This window comes from Ips typographus, linkage group LG9, assembly GCF_016097725.1.
Source record: "Ips typographus isolate SLU linkage group LG9, UJ_Ityp_2.0, whole genome shotgun sequence".
Taxonomy (NCBI): domain Eukaryota; kingdom Metazoa; phylum Arthropoda; class Insecta; order Coleoptera; family Curculionidae; genus Ips; species Ips typographus.
In genome coordinates, this window is record NC_138430.1 from 9353291 (window position 1) to 9368744 (window position 15454).

Here is a 15454-nt window from a genome sequence, read left to right on the forward strand (position 1 = left end):
TCCAAAATAAAAACTGTTCTTTATTAGAGACAATAGATGTTGCGTCTATAAACTATGGTTCGTGGTGTATATACTAAGTTATATTTACCTGTAGACACTTTGAACAAACACCAGAAATCACTAAAACGAGTCCATACACAAACAATAAAATCCGCGTCCAAACCAACATCCAACACTAAATAAAACACCAAGGATAAATTTGGAATGCCAGTGGTTCTAATTTTAGGCGCGGTTGCGTAAAGAACGTGTTTCTCTCGCGGAATTAAGACCAAGTTTGAAAGTTTTTTTCGGACTTAAAGCTGGACAGCCCAGCACTTTTGCCGGCCAAGTTCCCGCATCAACTGCCGTTTTGAAACGAGTTTTTAGACTTCCTACTTAGAAAGCTACTCTGGGCGGTACAGTATAGGTGGGTTGCCAAGGCAGCAGAGGCGTGGTAACCAACCGAAGACGACCAATGGGAGAATGGTTTTTTTGAATTAATGTTGTACATGTACATGTTACTTCGAGTGTTAATTTTCTATTATCCGCTTCTTGTAATGCTTTGGTGTAATATCCTGGGGCGAGGCGTAAGCGAGAACGTATATCAGCTTATTGTTTTATTTTCTCAAACATTATTACATTTTAATTGGTTAATTAGGTGATTTTGGTTATTATTCAAAAAATTAAAAAGTGAATTATGCTAATTTTTTATTGAAGATGGCTGCGGTGCAACTTTGATGTTGCTAATGATTACGATGGTATACTTATAAAAAATGGTTCAATTACTATATTTAACGAAGCATTCTTCCTAACTCTTCTACCATCAATTATTTAAAATAAGTTAAGAACCAACCGCCTCATGGACATAAAGCACAATCCCAGCAATAATCAAAAATAAGTAAAAGTAGTGAAAATTAACAACTCTATAAAAGGAAAACAAAACCTAGATACCATAAAAACCATCGTAATTTTCCTCGTAAATTAAGTACCCTTCTAGTTCAAAATTTGAAAATTTCAATTTAAGGAGGTAAATCCAGAATTGTCGTGCAAACACTTTCATAACTGTTGAATTCATGATGGTTCTTTATATGAATAAGACGTTTTTACAAAAAAAACTCGGACACCCTATATCAGAAAGTAGTATAATACACAAAATCTTCTATGACATAGCTTTAAGCTTGGTTGCCAAAACATTTCAGCCCAAAAGTCATTATACTTAACTGAGCAAACCAAAAGAAAAAATTGATTAAAAACTTGTTTTAAGATAAGTTACTTATAAAAATTAAAACTGTATTAAGTACACCGAGTGTATCATTCTCACGAATTCATTACTTTTTAATTTTGAAATAAATGTTATACAGGGTGGGTTGGTGTTTGAAGCTCAAATTTGATAGAAAACCTACTGAAAGTGCAGAATTCATACTTTTCTTAAAAACTTTCAGGTTGATTATTTTTTAATTCTATAAATACATTTCTACAGCAACTTTTCGCGTAGAATCCAGTAGTGTAATAGTTATTTACATTACTAGTGTGGTATGAGCATTTTAATAGTCACGAATGGGAAGTATTAATAATCACACTAGTCCACTAATTTGCCATACCACACGAGTATTGTACTACAATATTTTATCCACGATCAACACGGAAATTAGCAGTTTTTTAACCAGAGATGTAAAAGCGGTAATTTTCGGGTCGGAAAAGTTCTATTTTTGAAAATTTACCGGAAAATTACTTCATGCTTAAATGAACATTTTTCTTGATAGGGAAAACAACTGTCAAACTTGTCAATGTTATTGTCAAACTTATCATGCATTCTAATGAGATAATAAGCCATTTGCACCGTCGTACTTTAAGCATAGCAAGTTAAGTGTGGTTTGGAGTGTGACTTTTTTCACCTGTACTGTCACAGTCTGAACGACATTTAAATTAAGCTCCGCTTAAACGGGGGTAAATGATTAAAAGTACATTCAACTTTATTTGAATTGATATTGATGGATTGTTGTATGTACAATTAATTAAAAAACTAATTATTTTTGAATTTTCAGATATTCCAATTTTCTTCAGAAAATTACCAGAAACTTTCTGAAAATTAAAAAAAAAAATTATTTATAAATGTATTCCTTCTGGACAACACATTACCGGTATAAAAGCTTTAATCTTTCGGTAGCGTGACATTTTTACCAGATATGGTATACAGGGTGATCAAAAGACAATTTCAAGAGCTACAAATTGGTATATTGAACCACCATTGAACTGTCAAAATAACAGAGTTATGGGCTGTCACAGTAAAAACTGTCAAAATCAAACAACTCAGTTTTAACAGTAAATTATTCGACGTTTTAGGTAAAAACGCTATACAGAGTGGTCAAAAGAGAATTTCAACGACTACAAATTGGTATATTGAACCACCCGAATTGTCAAAATAAGCGAGTTATTGACATTGAAATGGAGTAGTTTACAGGGTGATTTAATGAATTTTTAACATCCCTGTAAATTGTTTATTTTTCGTTTTACAAAGAAAATTACCAAATAAGAATCTTGTAGATATTTGCATATACTTTATTCCTAGATAATCAGGGTGTCCCAAATTTGAGCAACAAACCACTCGATTTTTGGAATCTATGTCAAATTCTAGGCCTACTTGATGTAAAATGTGTGTATCGACATTCAATTGTTTTTGCTCTAGCAGCCTTTGACCACCCTCCTCGAAAGCAGAAATTCCCAATTTGAGCGAAATTTTGGTGCACTTCTCCAGAAAATCGTTCCTAACTCACTTATTTGAAACACCCTGTATAAACACATCGTATAACAAAAGAAAGATAATAAATGGAGCTATCACGTGACGTTGAGTGGACACGAGTAAGTGGCCCCGTTTAGCCGCTAGAAGGCGTGAAAGTTGGCTCTCGTTTTTTGCAGTTTGTGATCAATATCTCAGGAACTTTTCAGGTTAGAGGTCTGAAGTTTTTACCACAAATGCACCCACGATGGAATGCAACTTTTACCTTCTATACACTTTTTTGGTACCACGTACCGTTTGACTTTGAAAAATTAAAAACTAGAATTGTCAAGAATTTTCAAAGGTGATGCCTTCTGATTTTTTTCATATTTGTTTTTATTTTTAAAATTAACCAAAACTGCCTAAATACCTTCAGGTTAATAGTACAAAAATTACGTAAAGTGTCATTTGTCAAAATTTTCAGATTATCCAATTTTTTCAGAAAATTACCTAAAATTTTCTGAAAAAATTTTTACATCCCTGTTTTTAACTTTCAGTTACGTAATGAGGAAGTTTACAGCCACTATAACGATAATAATTGTTTTATTGTACTCTTATAGGGTGCTTTATAAAATCAATTATTATCGCACTAGTGTAGTAAAATCGATCATTACGTAACTGAAAGGAAGCTATGTAATGGATCATTACCGTGCGATAATAGTAGATAAAACTATTTTCACTACTGGATTATACGCAAGAGACATTCTGCATAGTGACACAGTAAATACGTCATCAGAAACGTCTTAAAGATGTTACAGGTAAATGTATAATATCTCTAGTAAATGGTTTATCTACTATGTTTAAATAACCAAATCTGAACCCTTATCAACTTTCTAGTACGTGACACTTAGCTTAAATTTCAAACCTACCTCAGGCAGTCATAATTTAAATACTTAATTAAACTCCAACCAAACTTATCAAACTACCCTTCGGTAAAACCTAAATCAACCCCACTTGTATTATATTTTGACTCGTAACCGATACGTTGTTTTTAAAACGTGACATCCAAACATAGTTTCTCATGAAAGTGTATTGTAACTTTTGCTTGTTCGTTAACACTCAAAGGTATCGAATTGCGAATGTGAAAGGGTTGAGCAAAATGGAAATTAGGACTGAAAAAAGGCTTCAAGTAAGTTGTCATTTTAAAACAGTAGTCGAAATGACAATCTCAAAGAATTGAATATTCGTGAGAATATTGTCTGTATGGTCCAACTGCAGATAAACAGGAAGCATCCCAACTGACAAAAAAAGACCATAAAGCTTGACCTTTATATTCAATTCTATTATTTCCTGGCTAGGTAGACGTTTGCAGAGCAATGCGTTTCTCCTTATCAAATCACTCGATCAAAATGAAATAATGAAAAGGGTTCACACCTTCCGTCGTTATCTAAATCCTCCGGGGCTACGCTATTCTCGAGTAGCCAAGTGTTATATTTTATCAAGATCATAAATAAATCTTGTCATTCTGACCGCGCAAAAGGTGGTCGAGAAAAGGTATGCAAATAAAATGTTTCAACGGACTTTACAACACTTTATAATGCATTCAGAGAAGCAGGGATCACTTTTTCAACTTGGCAAATTCCGCACTAATATTACCAAGCAAAACTTGATCATCCAGTTGACTTTTAATTGCTTGCTGATAGCATTGTTCAGCTTCATGCATTCTACTCAACTTCAAGTTTACTAGAGTTAGGTAAGCCCAAACTTCTGGATATTGATTATCCTTCATGTTGGCTTCATTAAAACATTCCTCGGCACTGAGTAGATCGTTTTCGCAGAAATACAGCTTGCCTGCACTGAACCAAACGTATGGGGTTTGGTGTTGTTTGCACGCTAGTAAGATAAGTTTTCTGGCAGTTTGATCATCACCAAGTTTACTGAGAGCATTCGAACAGTTTACGTACACTAGGTGGATATCTTCAGGTCTGTTGAAAGACTCTATCACTTTAAAGTACTCCTCCTTGGCTTGGAGAAACTTGCCTTGTTTGAGAAGAGCATGGCCTGAGAGGGATAATACTCCATAGTCTGCGCCTAAAAGAAATATACAGGTGTGGTAAATCCAAAACCATAGGAAAACCGCGTAACGGACAGAGAAACGTACATTATTGCATGCGCGGGAGAAAGACAGAAAACGAAAAAAATATCAAGTAGGCCATATTTTCAGCGTGCTGTTGCCAAACGCTAAGTTATTTTGTCGACGGTATTTGAGTGACACTTGGCGTTTGGCAACAGCGCGCTAAAAATATGGCCTACTTGATATTTTTTTCGTTTTCTGTCTTTGTCCCACGCATGCAATTATCTACGTTTCTCTGTCAGTTACACGGTTTTCCTATGGTCGGTTTTGGATTTACCACACCTGTATACAGGTTAAGCAGGTTTTACACCAAAAGTTTTACTTCAAAGAAATTGGACACATTTATTTGATCAAATTTTATGCATCAAATAAATTCATGAATTTCTTGAAGCATAATGTGATTTCGTTTTACACCTATCAAACTTTTATGTCAAAGCTGTCAATGAAAACAGTTTGGCCAACCAAGAAGATTATTCCTACTTTGTTTTCTTATTTTTCTGGTTTTTTGAATATTTTGAAATCTCATAATCGCCTTGAATACTGTATTTATGTATTGAATTCTGCAGCTTCAACTGAATACTAATAGTCAGTCTCTGATTTTAACCTCACTTTACTTTTATCAGTTGACTTTACTTTTATCAGTGACAGCCGCTGACTCGGTTATTTTGACAGGTATCGAGTTGATTTTTTTACCAAAATGTAGACCAGGAAATTCTTTATAAATCACTTTCTGTAGTTCTGGTAGCACAAGTGTCAAATAAGCGAGTTATTTTGACATAAAATGTCAAGAGTGAAACCAAAACTTTGACAGCCATCAACTCGGTTACTTTGACAGGTATCGAGTTGATTTTTTTACCAAATTGTAGACCGGGAAATTCTCTATAAATCACTTTCTATAAGTCTAGTAGCATAAGTGTCAAATAAGCGAGTTATTTTGACTTAAACTGTCACTAGTAAAACCAAAACTTTGACAGCCAGTAACTCGGTTATTTTGACAGCTAGTAACCCGGTTACTTTGACAGGTATCGAGTTGTTTTTTTTACCAAAATGTAGACCGGGAAATTCCCTATAAATCACTTTCTATAAGTCTAGTAGCGCAAGTGTCAAATAAGCGAGTTATTTTGACATGAAATGTCAAAAGTGAAACCAAAACTTTGACAGCCATCAACTCGGTTACTTTGACAGGTATTGAGTTGATTTTTTTACCAAATTGTAGACCGGGAAATTCTCTATAAATCACTTTCTATAAGTCTAGTAGCACAAGTGTCAAATAAGCGAGTTATTTTGACATGAAATGTCAAGAGTAAAATCTGTTATCTGTTGGCAGTTGGCATTACGCAAAACAGCAAGTTTGATCAAATAAATTGAATGAAAATAGAACCTTTCCTATTTGGTGAAAAATTTGAAGTAAAATTATTTGAAGGTAAATTTGACATAAAATTTTGTGTTACACTGGTAAAATTTGTCCTTGAAGCAGCTTCATGAATAAATTCATGAATTTCTTTGACATCAAAGCGCGGTGTAAAACCTGCTTAAGAAAGTTTCAGAAGCTTCTGGAACTTAAAAATGGCTGCCAGAGGCCTCTGGCACTTTGAAAACAGTTTTAGCAACCTTAAGATGATTTCAGAGGCTTCTGGCAACTAAAAATGGCTGCCAGAAGCATCTGGCAGCTTTAAAACAGTCTTTGCAAGCTTAAGAAAGTTTCAGAAGCTTCTGGAACTTAAAAATGGCTGCCAGAGCCCTCTGGCACTTTGAAAACAGTTTTAGCAACCTTAAGAAGGTTTCAGAAGCTCCTGACAATACAAAATGGCAGTTTAGAGGCTTCTGGCAGCTTTAAAACAGCCTTCACAAACTTAAGAAGGTTTCAGAGGCTTCTCGCAATACAAAATGGCAGTTTAGAGGCTTCTGGCAGCTTTAGAAGAGTCTTTATAAGCTTAAGAAGGTTTCAGAGGCTTCTGGAATCTAAAAATGGCTACCAGAGGCATCTGGCAGCTTTAAAACAGTCTTTCCAAACTTAAGAAGGTTTCAGAAGCTTCTGACAATTCAAAATGGCAGCTTAGAGGCTTCTGGCAGCTTTAAAACAGTCTTCACAAGCTTAAGAAGGGTTCAGAAGCTTCTGGAATCTAAAAATGGCTGCCAGAGGCATCTGGCAGCTTTAAAACAGTCTTTCCAAACTTAAGAAGGTTTCAGAAGCTTCTGACAATACAAAATGGCAGTTTAGAGGCTTCTGGCACTATTAGAAGTCTCTTGGGAAGTCTAAAGCAGGTTTTACACTAAAAGTTTTACTTCAAAGAAATTGGACACATTTATTTGATAAAATTTTATGCAGCAAATAAATTCATGAATTTCTTGAAGCATAATGTGATTTCGTTTTACACCTATCACACTTTTATGTCAGAGCTGTCAATGAAAACAGTTTGGCCAACCAAGAAGATTATTCCTACTTTGTTTTCTTATTTTTCTGGTTTTTTGAATATTTTGAAATCTCATAATCGCCTTGAATACTGTATTTATGTATTGAATTCTGCAGCTTCAACTGAATTTCTAATAGTCAGTCTCTGATTTTAACCTCACTTTACTTTTCGTTTTTATCTGTTGGCAGTTGGCATTACGCAAAACGGCAAGTTTGATCAAATAAGTTGGATGAAAATAGAACCTGTCCTATTTGGTGAAAAATTTGAAGTAAAATTATTTGAAGGTAAATTTGACATAAAATTTTGTTTTACACTGGTAAAATTTGTCCTTGAAGCAGCTTCATGAATAAATTCATGAATTTCTTTGACATCAAAGCGCGCTGTAAAACCTGCTTTAACATTACATAATTAAACAACTACATACATTATTTAGGTCAATATTTTGCAATTACCTAAATGATCTTTAGCCTCTTCCAAGTGTTCTAAAGAATGCTCGTAATCCTTTCTGTAATATCGTACAACAGCCAGTAAATAATTCACATAACCGTAATGTTTAGGAACCAAAACTTCCTCAGCTATGGCCAATTCAACCCAAGAAAACAGCCGAAGCTTTAAAAGCAACGAAGCAGTCCTGAAGAACAAAGTGTCCGGAATTTTGCTGCCGCACCAAGCCAAATCCTCGAACTCCAACAAGTAATCACTGGCTGTCACGACTGACATACATTTCTTGCCCATTTCTAAAGCCATTTCCATTCCATCCAGTCTGTTGCATTTTTGGTAGAACAGATACAGAATGCACCAGCCTACAGCCCATTTGGATTCCAGGACCATCAAGTTTAGTAAACAGGTTTCGGCGTTTTGAATGTTCTCCTTATCCGCGAGTAATAGAGCATAAAGCAGTAAAGCGTAACGGTGAGATGAGTTTATGGATATTGCTTCTTTTAAGCATTCGAATGCTTTATCCGAGCTGTTTAGTTCTATATTGAAAATTGCGTAATCAACCCAAAAATCTGGATTTGGAGAGTCTGGACTGCAAATCCTTTCTAGGAAATACCGGTCAGCTGTTTGGTATAGTTGTAGTTCTGTAGCTTCTTTGGCGTAGAAGAGTACATCTCCAAGTGACTTGGGATATTTGTCAGCTAAAGCCTTCATACCACTACAAACCATGCTGTTTAAAACTGCATGCATCTGAGAGATTAGTTCGGTGAAAATCTCGGAAATGAGGTTTTGATAGGTTTTGTTATTTTTAAAGTCTTTTTCTTTGCATTGGTATTTGTTGTTTATAAGCAGAGTGGCGGATATAGTAATCGAACTGACGTAGGACTGGTATGCTCCTATTTTCTGCAAATATTCTATAAAGCTGGAGACCTTTGGTAATGGCACTGTATTAATGAGTTCATTATACTTGTTCCAGTGTTTAGTGAGGTCATCTATAATCTCTTTAATAGTTTGACAGTATAAGTCGTCGGCAACACTTTTGTTTAGAATGGTTTTGGATGATTGCAATGCTTCTAATTGTAAACTGCGCAGGCTTAACTCCAAATCTTCTACATCTCTTTTAGGAAAAATTGGTTTCTGAAGCTCAATTTCAATTAAGATAAAACATGGTTTACCGTCTTCATTATAAATTTGTACACTCGGTTCTGGTGGTGGAGGTTCTTCGGGCTGTGGCGGCAATTTGACAGCTAAGTTTTTATCCTCTTTAATTGCAGACGCTTTATCTTTCTTGGACACCTTATCTTTTTTGTCTGTATCCTTCTTTTTCCCACCATCAGCTTTGCTTTTACCAGTTTTACTGCTTGTGGCGTCCACTTTGGGTTTGGGCATAAAGTAGGATTCTGACAAACCATTTAGAGCTGCTTCATCGTAGGTGAAAGTTTTAACAGGGGATGCTATACGAAGTTTAGTAACTCCCGGATAGAGTAACGCAACAACATCAATAACTGCCATAAGATGTAGATAGGGAAGAGCTTTGGACGCTTTCTGTCTTGCTTTAGTTTGGTCCTCATCTGCAGAAAAAGCATCTGAAGTTTTGGGTTTTTTGGATTTGGGTGTTAAGTAAATCTCCAAAACTATTTTCCTGTAAGTAAGAACGTGAGCAGCAAAGTCGTTACTGCCATTCCTGAATATCATATTTCGTTTAAGATAGTTGAACTCAATACGAGGGGAGTCTTCCTGAAAGCCTTCGTTGATGTTAAGGTTTGCTTTGTTGATTACTTCATCAAAATCTACATCAATCATGTATTTGGTAGTGTTGGCGTTATAGCCAATATCTAGAATGCCCGGCCATCTTTTAGGGACATTTTGTGGTGGTTTTTTGCTTGTGATTTTTGGGTTGTGGAACACAGTTGGAAAAGCACCATTGTCTTGAAGAGGTAACATGCTGCAAACTGTACAATCCATGTCAGCTAGCATTAATGATGGGACGTTGCAAATAGACTCTACGGTAAAGTACAAAATGTTTTTGATGTCAATCAGGGCCGTACTGCCTTTAAGGGTGACTTCAATAGAAACTTCCGGAAAATTCTTGAAGGTACTCAAAATTTCACAGGATTGAGTTACAGGTTGCAGAAGGAGAGTTTCTTTAAAGGAAGTTTCACCAAAAAAAAGTGGAATCAGGTCGATTACGCACATTCCATAGATTTCTGACTTAATTGAGTTAGATATGTCTGATTTTCCTTTACTTCCTGATTTAATGGAACCCTTAGAGGACTTAGATTGTTTGGACTTTTTACTGGTCGCTGATTTTGAACGTGACTTGCCTCGAGAGGGCTTCTCTGGTTTTTCTGCAATACATTTTTACTAAAATACAGGCATATAAAACGATTTAACACACCTTTTTTTTTCTTTTTGCCTTCAGTTATTTGTACTGCAGGTTTGTCACCTGTGAACGCTTCATATAAACTGAAAAGACTTTCCACTTGTTCAGGTTGCTCTTGGACATCCTTAGATACTTGAAGTTGCTCATAAAGACCTTCGTCAAAAGCTCCCGATGATTGAATTGCAGTAATAAACACTGGATTGGAAGCAAGTTGATCAATTTGCTGAACTGAATCCACGTCAATGTTGATTTCAAATGATTCACTTATTGGTAGATTTTCTTCGTCAGTCACTGGAATAGGTTTGGTTTCTCCAAGATGGTTCAGGTATTTCAAATCGACTTTTATATCAGACGTTGGGTAGAGAGGTAATATGTTCCTGAAGGAACTTATGGTAATAGAGATGGTTCGTATGTCTGGAGGTTTTTCAGGTTGAGGTTCCGGAATTGGTTCTTCTATTGTTTGGGAGTCGTTTGTTGTGTCGGTTAGTTGGCTTTTTTGAGATGATTTTTTGCTTTTTTTGGACGACATTTGTTTCAATTGATTGACATTTTATTGTCAGAGTTGTTTTTATATCAGTAGAATAATGGTAAGTTTATTGTCAAGAAAAAGCAGCAAAATGTAGTTTTATACTGTACCTACATGAAGAAGTGGTATTTTTATCTTGTTAAGGTGGTTTCTCTTAATGCTGCACATTTCTCATAAAAAATCCCTCCAGCCTGTCCGTGCTGAACGAAATTTAAGGCCCAATTAAATTACAGAAGTAAGTTTATTTTATTGACGTGACACCATACAGTTTATAACAGCACTGCCCAGTATTCTATTAAAGGTAACTGGGCAGGTCGATTTTATTGCGGCAAAACATGTAATTAGCCTGCCAAAGGTATTACAAGCATCTTTTCAGATTTATGCTGTATGAATTATTTATTCGGCCTTCGGGCTCGGTTTCGTCAGGTTTAGGCACCGATTTTCAGGAAGAGATAAGGACGTATGCAAAAATCAATCACCTCATTATCGCCCTATCTTGCACTTCGCTAGAATCATTTGAAACTTTATCGCTTAATGATGAGAACTTCACCAGCGAAGATTCCCAGTTGCAGTTTAAAGAAGAGGCAAAAATTGTATTGCCCCTAAAAAATGACAAATAACCGTTGAGGATTATTCCCACCAGACAAATCTCGAATAAAATATATCTTGCCTGATAATAAACTCGCTAGACCTGAACAATGGACCAATAATTCCAAACATTTGTCATCCGAAAATTCCGGGATTCTGCCCAATTTTTCTAGATAAACGACCTACTAACTAGAGTATTGTGTTTAGGGCATTCAAACCCATCATCATTGCCCTCAAAAGCCATAATAATAAACTTTCTCTTAATTGACTTTACAAGGGGAGTCTCGAACATCAGTTGATGATCAAAAAATAGTAATAATGAAAATCAAAAATTATTTCTTAATGAAGCTGTAGGTTCTTCAGTAATCTTTAAAACCCATTTTATGGTCGCTATAATGGAATGACGTTTAAAAGGGGTCGTAACAATGAAACCCATAATCTCCTTTTAAAAGAACATCTTTACCCATACGGTGGCATTATAATAAACGATTTACAAGCACTACAGAGGTGTTTCTGATAATACTTGAAAGCATAAAGGAGTTTCACGGGTTAGCTTCCGTGGTTCTTTACTTCTTGTGTTAAATATAGTGTCAAACAGATGTTTGATTTCATTACAACAAGATATAATTTATGTATTATTACCTATTTCAGTATATTCAGCCTTTGGGTTTACTAAAGTTCAAATTTCATTCAAACTATTTAAAACGACAGTAGCCGCTGCCCATTCACTCATCAACAATGCAATCAGTCCCAATAATTGCACCGCAATTTCGTTAACATAAAAGAGATAAAAACCATTTCAGTGTAGAATTACAATTTGTCAAAAATAACAAATAGAGACGGACTCTTGCTTTGCAGGGGTCTTTTTAAGCGCATTAGGAAGTTGAAAAGCACATCAAATGGATCGAGCCGATTCAGGCAGCGGTACAATAGCCCAAAGAACGGGAGCAGTGGGATGGAAATGCCCATAAAGGCACCCGAAATTAATGCCCATTGACGGGCTAATAGTGGGCCCATGAAGGACTTGATGGGCGCGCCGCTATCCTTCGTATCTTGTGTTTGTCAGTCTGGAACCCACAAAATGTAAGAATATGTTAGTAAGTAAAGAATGTTTTATTAAAAGTTACTTAATACTGGTGATATTACTGTAAAGTTTAAATTTGATTTTGTGACCAATAAAATAGTATCTTCGGTAAATTCGTCCAAGACTCTTTCGCTTTCTTCCATTTTCTACAGAGTGGTCCAGTCATTTTTCTGAAAAACGTTTCCTAAGGAAGATACAGTCCTCCAAATTTCCATTTAAAAAATCGTCTTATAGTTTAAAACTGAACATCCAAGACTTGTGAAAGTCCAAATTTGTACTGAATAGTCTAAAAACTTTTTTACTACTAGGAATGGTCTTATGATTCGCTTTCTCAGACTGCCATCTTGGTTGAGTGTCTGAAACTGGCACTCAAGAACTAAAAAAAGTCCGGAAATCAAGACAAAGATTGTATTGTGCATGAAACTCATTTTTTACTACTAAAAATAATATAAAAGTTGACTTTTAATGCTAGAACGGACCTTACTAGGACTAAAGAGAGTCCAAAAGTATATTTTCAAGACTTTAATTGGTGTACAACTCAATTTTCTTCAACTTTCAACAAGTCAAGAAATAAATTAAATTTTCGGACTATTTTATTTCTAAAAATTAGTTCTCAAGACTATTATTGTAGCATTTGGTACCAAAATATTTTACTTTTATTACTGAAGAAACTTGACTTTTGGAAATAGTCTTAAACTCGATTTTTCAGTCTTAAAAAGCACTAAAAACAGTCTGAATTTCTTAGAGGTGCTACAATTTATTGCACCTATGAGTGTAGAAGTTAATTTAACAGTGAAGAAGCTTGAAATAACATTTTCAAGATTATCGTCAGTGGACACACTGGCTTTTAGGTTTGATAAGTCAAAAACTTTGTAAAGATAGTCTTGAAACTCGATTTGAGGCACTGAAAACAGCCTTAAAACACTAAAAACAGTCCAGTTTATTAAGAAATACTCGAATTTTTAGCACTGAGGTGTCTAGAAGTCGATTTAATAGTGATAAAGCTTGGAATGCCATTTTAAGTCTATGAAGAATTAAAAAATTGTTTTTTAAATTTGCTATGACAATAACTTGGTGAAGATAGTCTTGAAACTCGATTTTCCAAGCTAAAAGCAGTTTTGAAGCACTAAAAATAGTCCAGAATTCGAAGAAAATGAAAAGCAAAGTAAAAAGCACGAAAAGTTCGTTTTCAAGACAATTTTCATGAATCTAATGTCAATGTCCTGCATCTAAGACTATTTTCAAGACTAAAATATTAAAATTTGTCTTCAAATTATGAAAACTTACTTCAAATGCAAATTTTAAGCTTCTGATGTCACTTTTCATTAGTTCAGTCACATTTTGGGGTTCAAGTCAATTTTTAAGGTTTAAATGTATGAATTTGTAGTAACAAATTCTTGAAAAAGTAGTTTTTATGTCTCTCGATTTGCATGAAAACTGGTTACAAACACAATTTTTAAGCTTCTGAAATTTTTATCTTCAATTTTCAAAACTAAAGTCTTTTAGTTTGTCTGGAAACTATGAAAACTGGCTACAATAATATTTTTTAAACTTCTTAAGTGAATTTTCCGTTTCCAAGACAATTTTTAAGTTGGGTTGGGTTAGTTTTAGGTCTTTGACCGTAATAACGTATAATAAAGTGCTTGTTCCAAATTTGATCAATATTGCTCCAACGGTCTGACAGTTTTATGACAAAAAAAAACGATTTTTTGAACAGAAATTTGAAGGACTGTATTTTCCTTAGGAATCACTTTTCAGGAAAATGACATAATGAATGTCATTGGTGAATTATTGACATTTAAAACTGGACCACACTGTATACGTTTTTTCCTTCAAAAAATCTTCCTTTTTCTGCAGGAAAAACTGACAAATGTCAAAATTTGCTTGTGTTTTGGCAAATAAGTCCCTCCAGAAAAATAAACCACTCGCCTGACAGCTCATGGTTTAATAATCTTTTTCGATCGTGACTTATTTGCTTCATAACACACTTGTCCCATAACTATTACTTTACTTTATATTTCTATAACTTTCTTTACACCTATTTTGCTAAATTACTTTTAACGTAGAGCACAACTAACAATAAATGCCGATAAAAGATAGATAGATAGAGAAGATACTAAATAATAAATAAAACATCCGTGTCATTACAGATTGAGGCAAGGTCGTTGATACGCACATCTGTTGGTTATGATTGAATCAAATTCATATGGAAATAGATACACCTAATTCGAAGTGTAAATGTAAATAGTTACATCTTTTATACTATACCTGGGTACCCACTTATAAATAAGCTCGGTTAAGTATCTGACCGTGGGAGGTGTTTAAACATGTGTTCAAATAAAACCTTATTGTTTCACACTGGTGTCTCCTGTGGGGGTCCGCTTTTAAAATATGGACCTACATCCGGTATTTGAAAGGAACAATTATTTCTTGGTCAGGAGCATTTTGACGTTTCTGATTTCGATTTAAAATCTCATTACCCACTAATAAATCGTCGACGCTTTGGGTGCTGCTTTTGTGGTACCATATGCTAATGGTTTTGTGTAATAGCCTCCACAACTATTATTAATCATTCTAGAGATCTAGTATGACTACCATAATTCTATTTTCAAGAAAGACTTTGTTTTGTGTGACCCTAGAAGAATTGGTAACTGAAAATTATTACAATATCACCCTCCTATAGGATCCTTCCTAAACATATCTTATCAACGATCTAGAATTACATAACGGGCAACTAAAATTCATTTAAAACATCACATTCCATATTGTCTTCTGCCATCGCCAGCATCAATCCTTCGTTCTACACACACACACTAAAAACAGCTGTCTGCCTGCTGTAACCCGATACTTTTAAGAGAGAGGTTTGTCGTTCTCTTTTCATCATTGGAGGCTGCAAACCAGCCATCTCTCTTGTGCTCACGAGGGGTACATATACCGGGTATACAAACACATTAAAATGTGCAGCGCTGAACACTGACAATGGCTATAAATAGACCATATACTTCTATATGGTTTTTAGAGGAGCCTTATCGACTTGCAGCATCTCTTTCTAGGGGCCCTCGGGCGTGCTAAACGTTTATTCTCAAGAGTACTTATGTTGTTTTATATGTATCAGTTTTTGATACTAAAGAATTATGAGACAGAATGTCCGCTGCTTTCATAGCAAGACCTAATTTTTCCACAGTACTTTTC

The 15454-nt window shown here is 35.0% G+C and overlaps 2 protein-coding genes across 3 annotated transcripts in view; both read right to left on the minus strand.

The window, feature by feature from the left end:
- LOC145734192 (homeobox protein six1-like) overlaps positions 1-15454 on the minus strand; it is a 36047-nt gene that overhangs the window by 19647 nt on the left and 946 nt on the right. Inside the window, exon 1 of one of the 2 annotated variants that reach the window (XM_081987407.1) lies at positions 89-344. The exons of the other annotated variant lie outside the window; for it this stretch is intronic. The gene's annotated coding sequence lies outside the window, so the exon portion shown is untranslated. Of the gene's footprint in view, positions 1-88; positions 345-15454 lie in introns of those variants that run through there. 2 annotated transcript variants of the gene reach the window in all.
- On the minus strand, positions 4274-10826 carry LOC145733611 (cilia- and flagella-associated protein 70). Its single transcript, XM_081986508.1, has 3 exons — positions 10080-10826; positions 7696-10029; positions 4274-4786 (listed from the first exon to the last, which is right to left on the minus strand). The coding sequence occupies exons 1-3, from the start codon at positions 10591-10593 to the stop codon at positions 4314-4316; spliced, it is 3321 nt and encodes a 1106-aa protein (XP_081842634.1). The 5' UTR covers positions 10594-10826; the 3' UTR covers positions 4274-4313.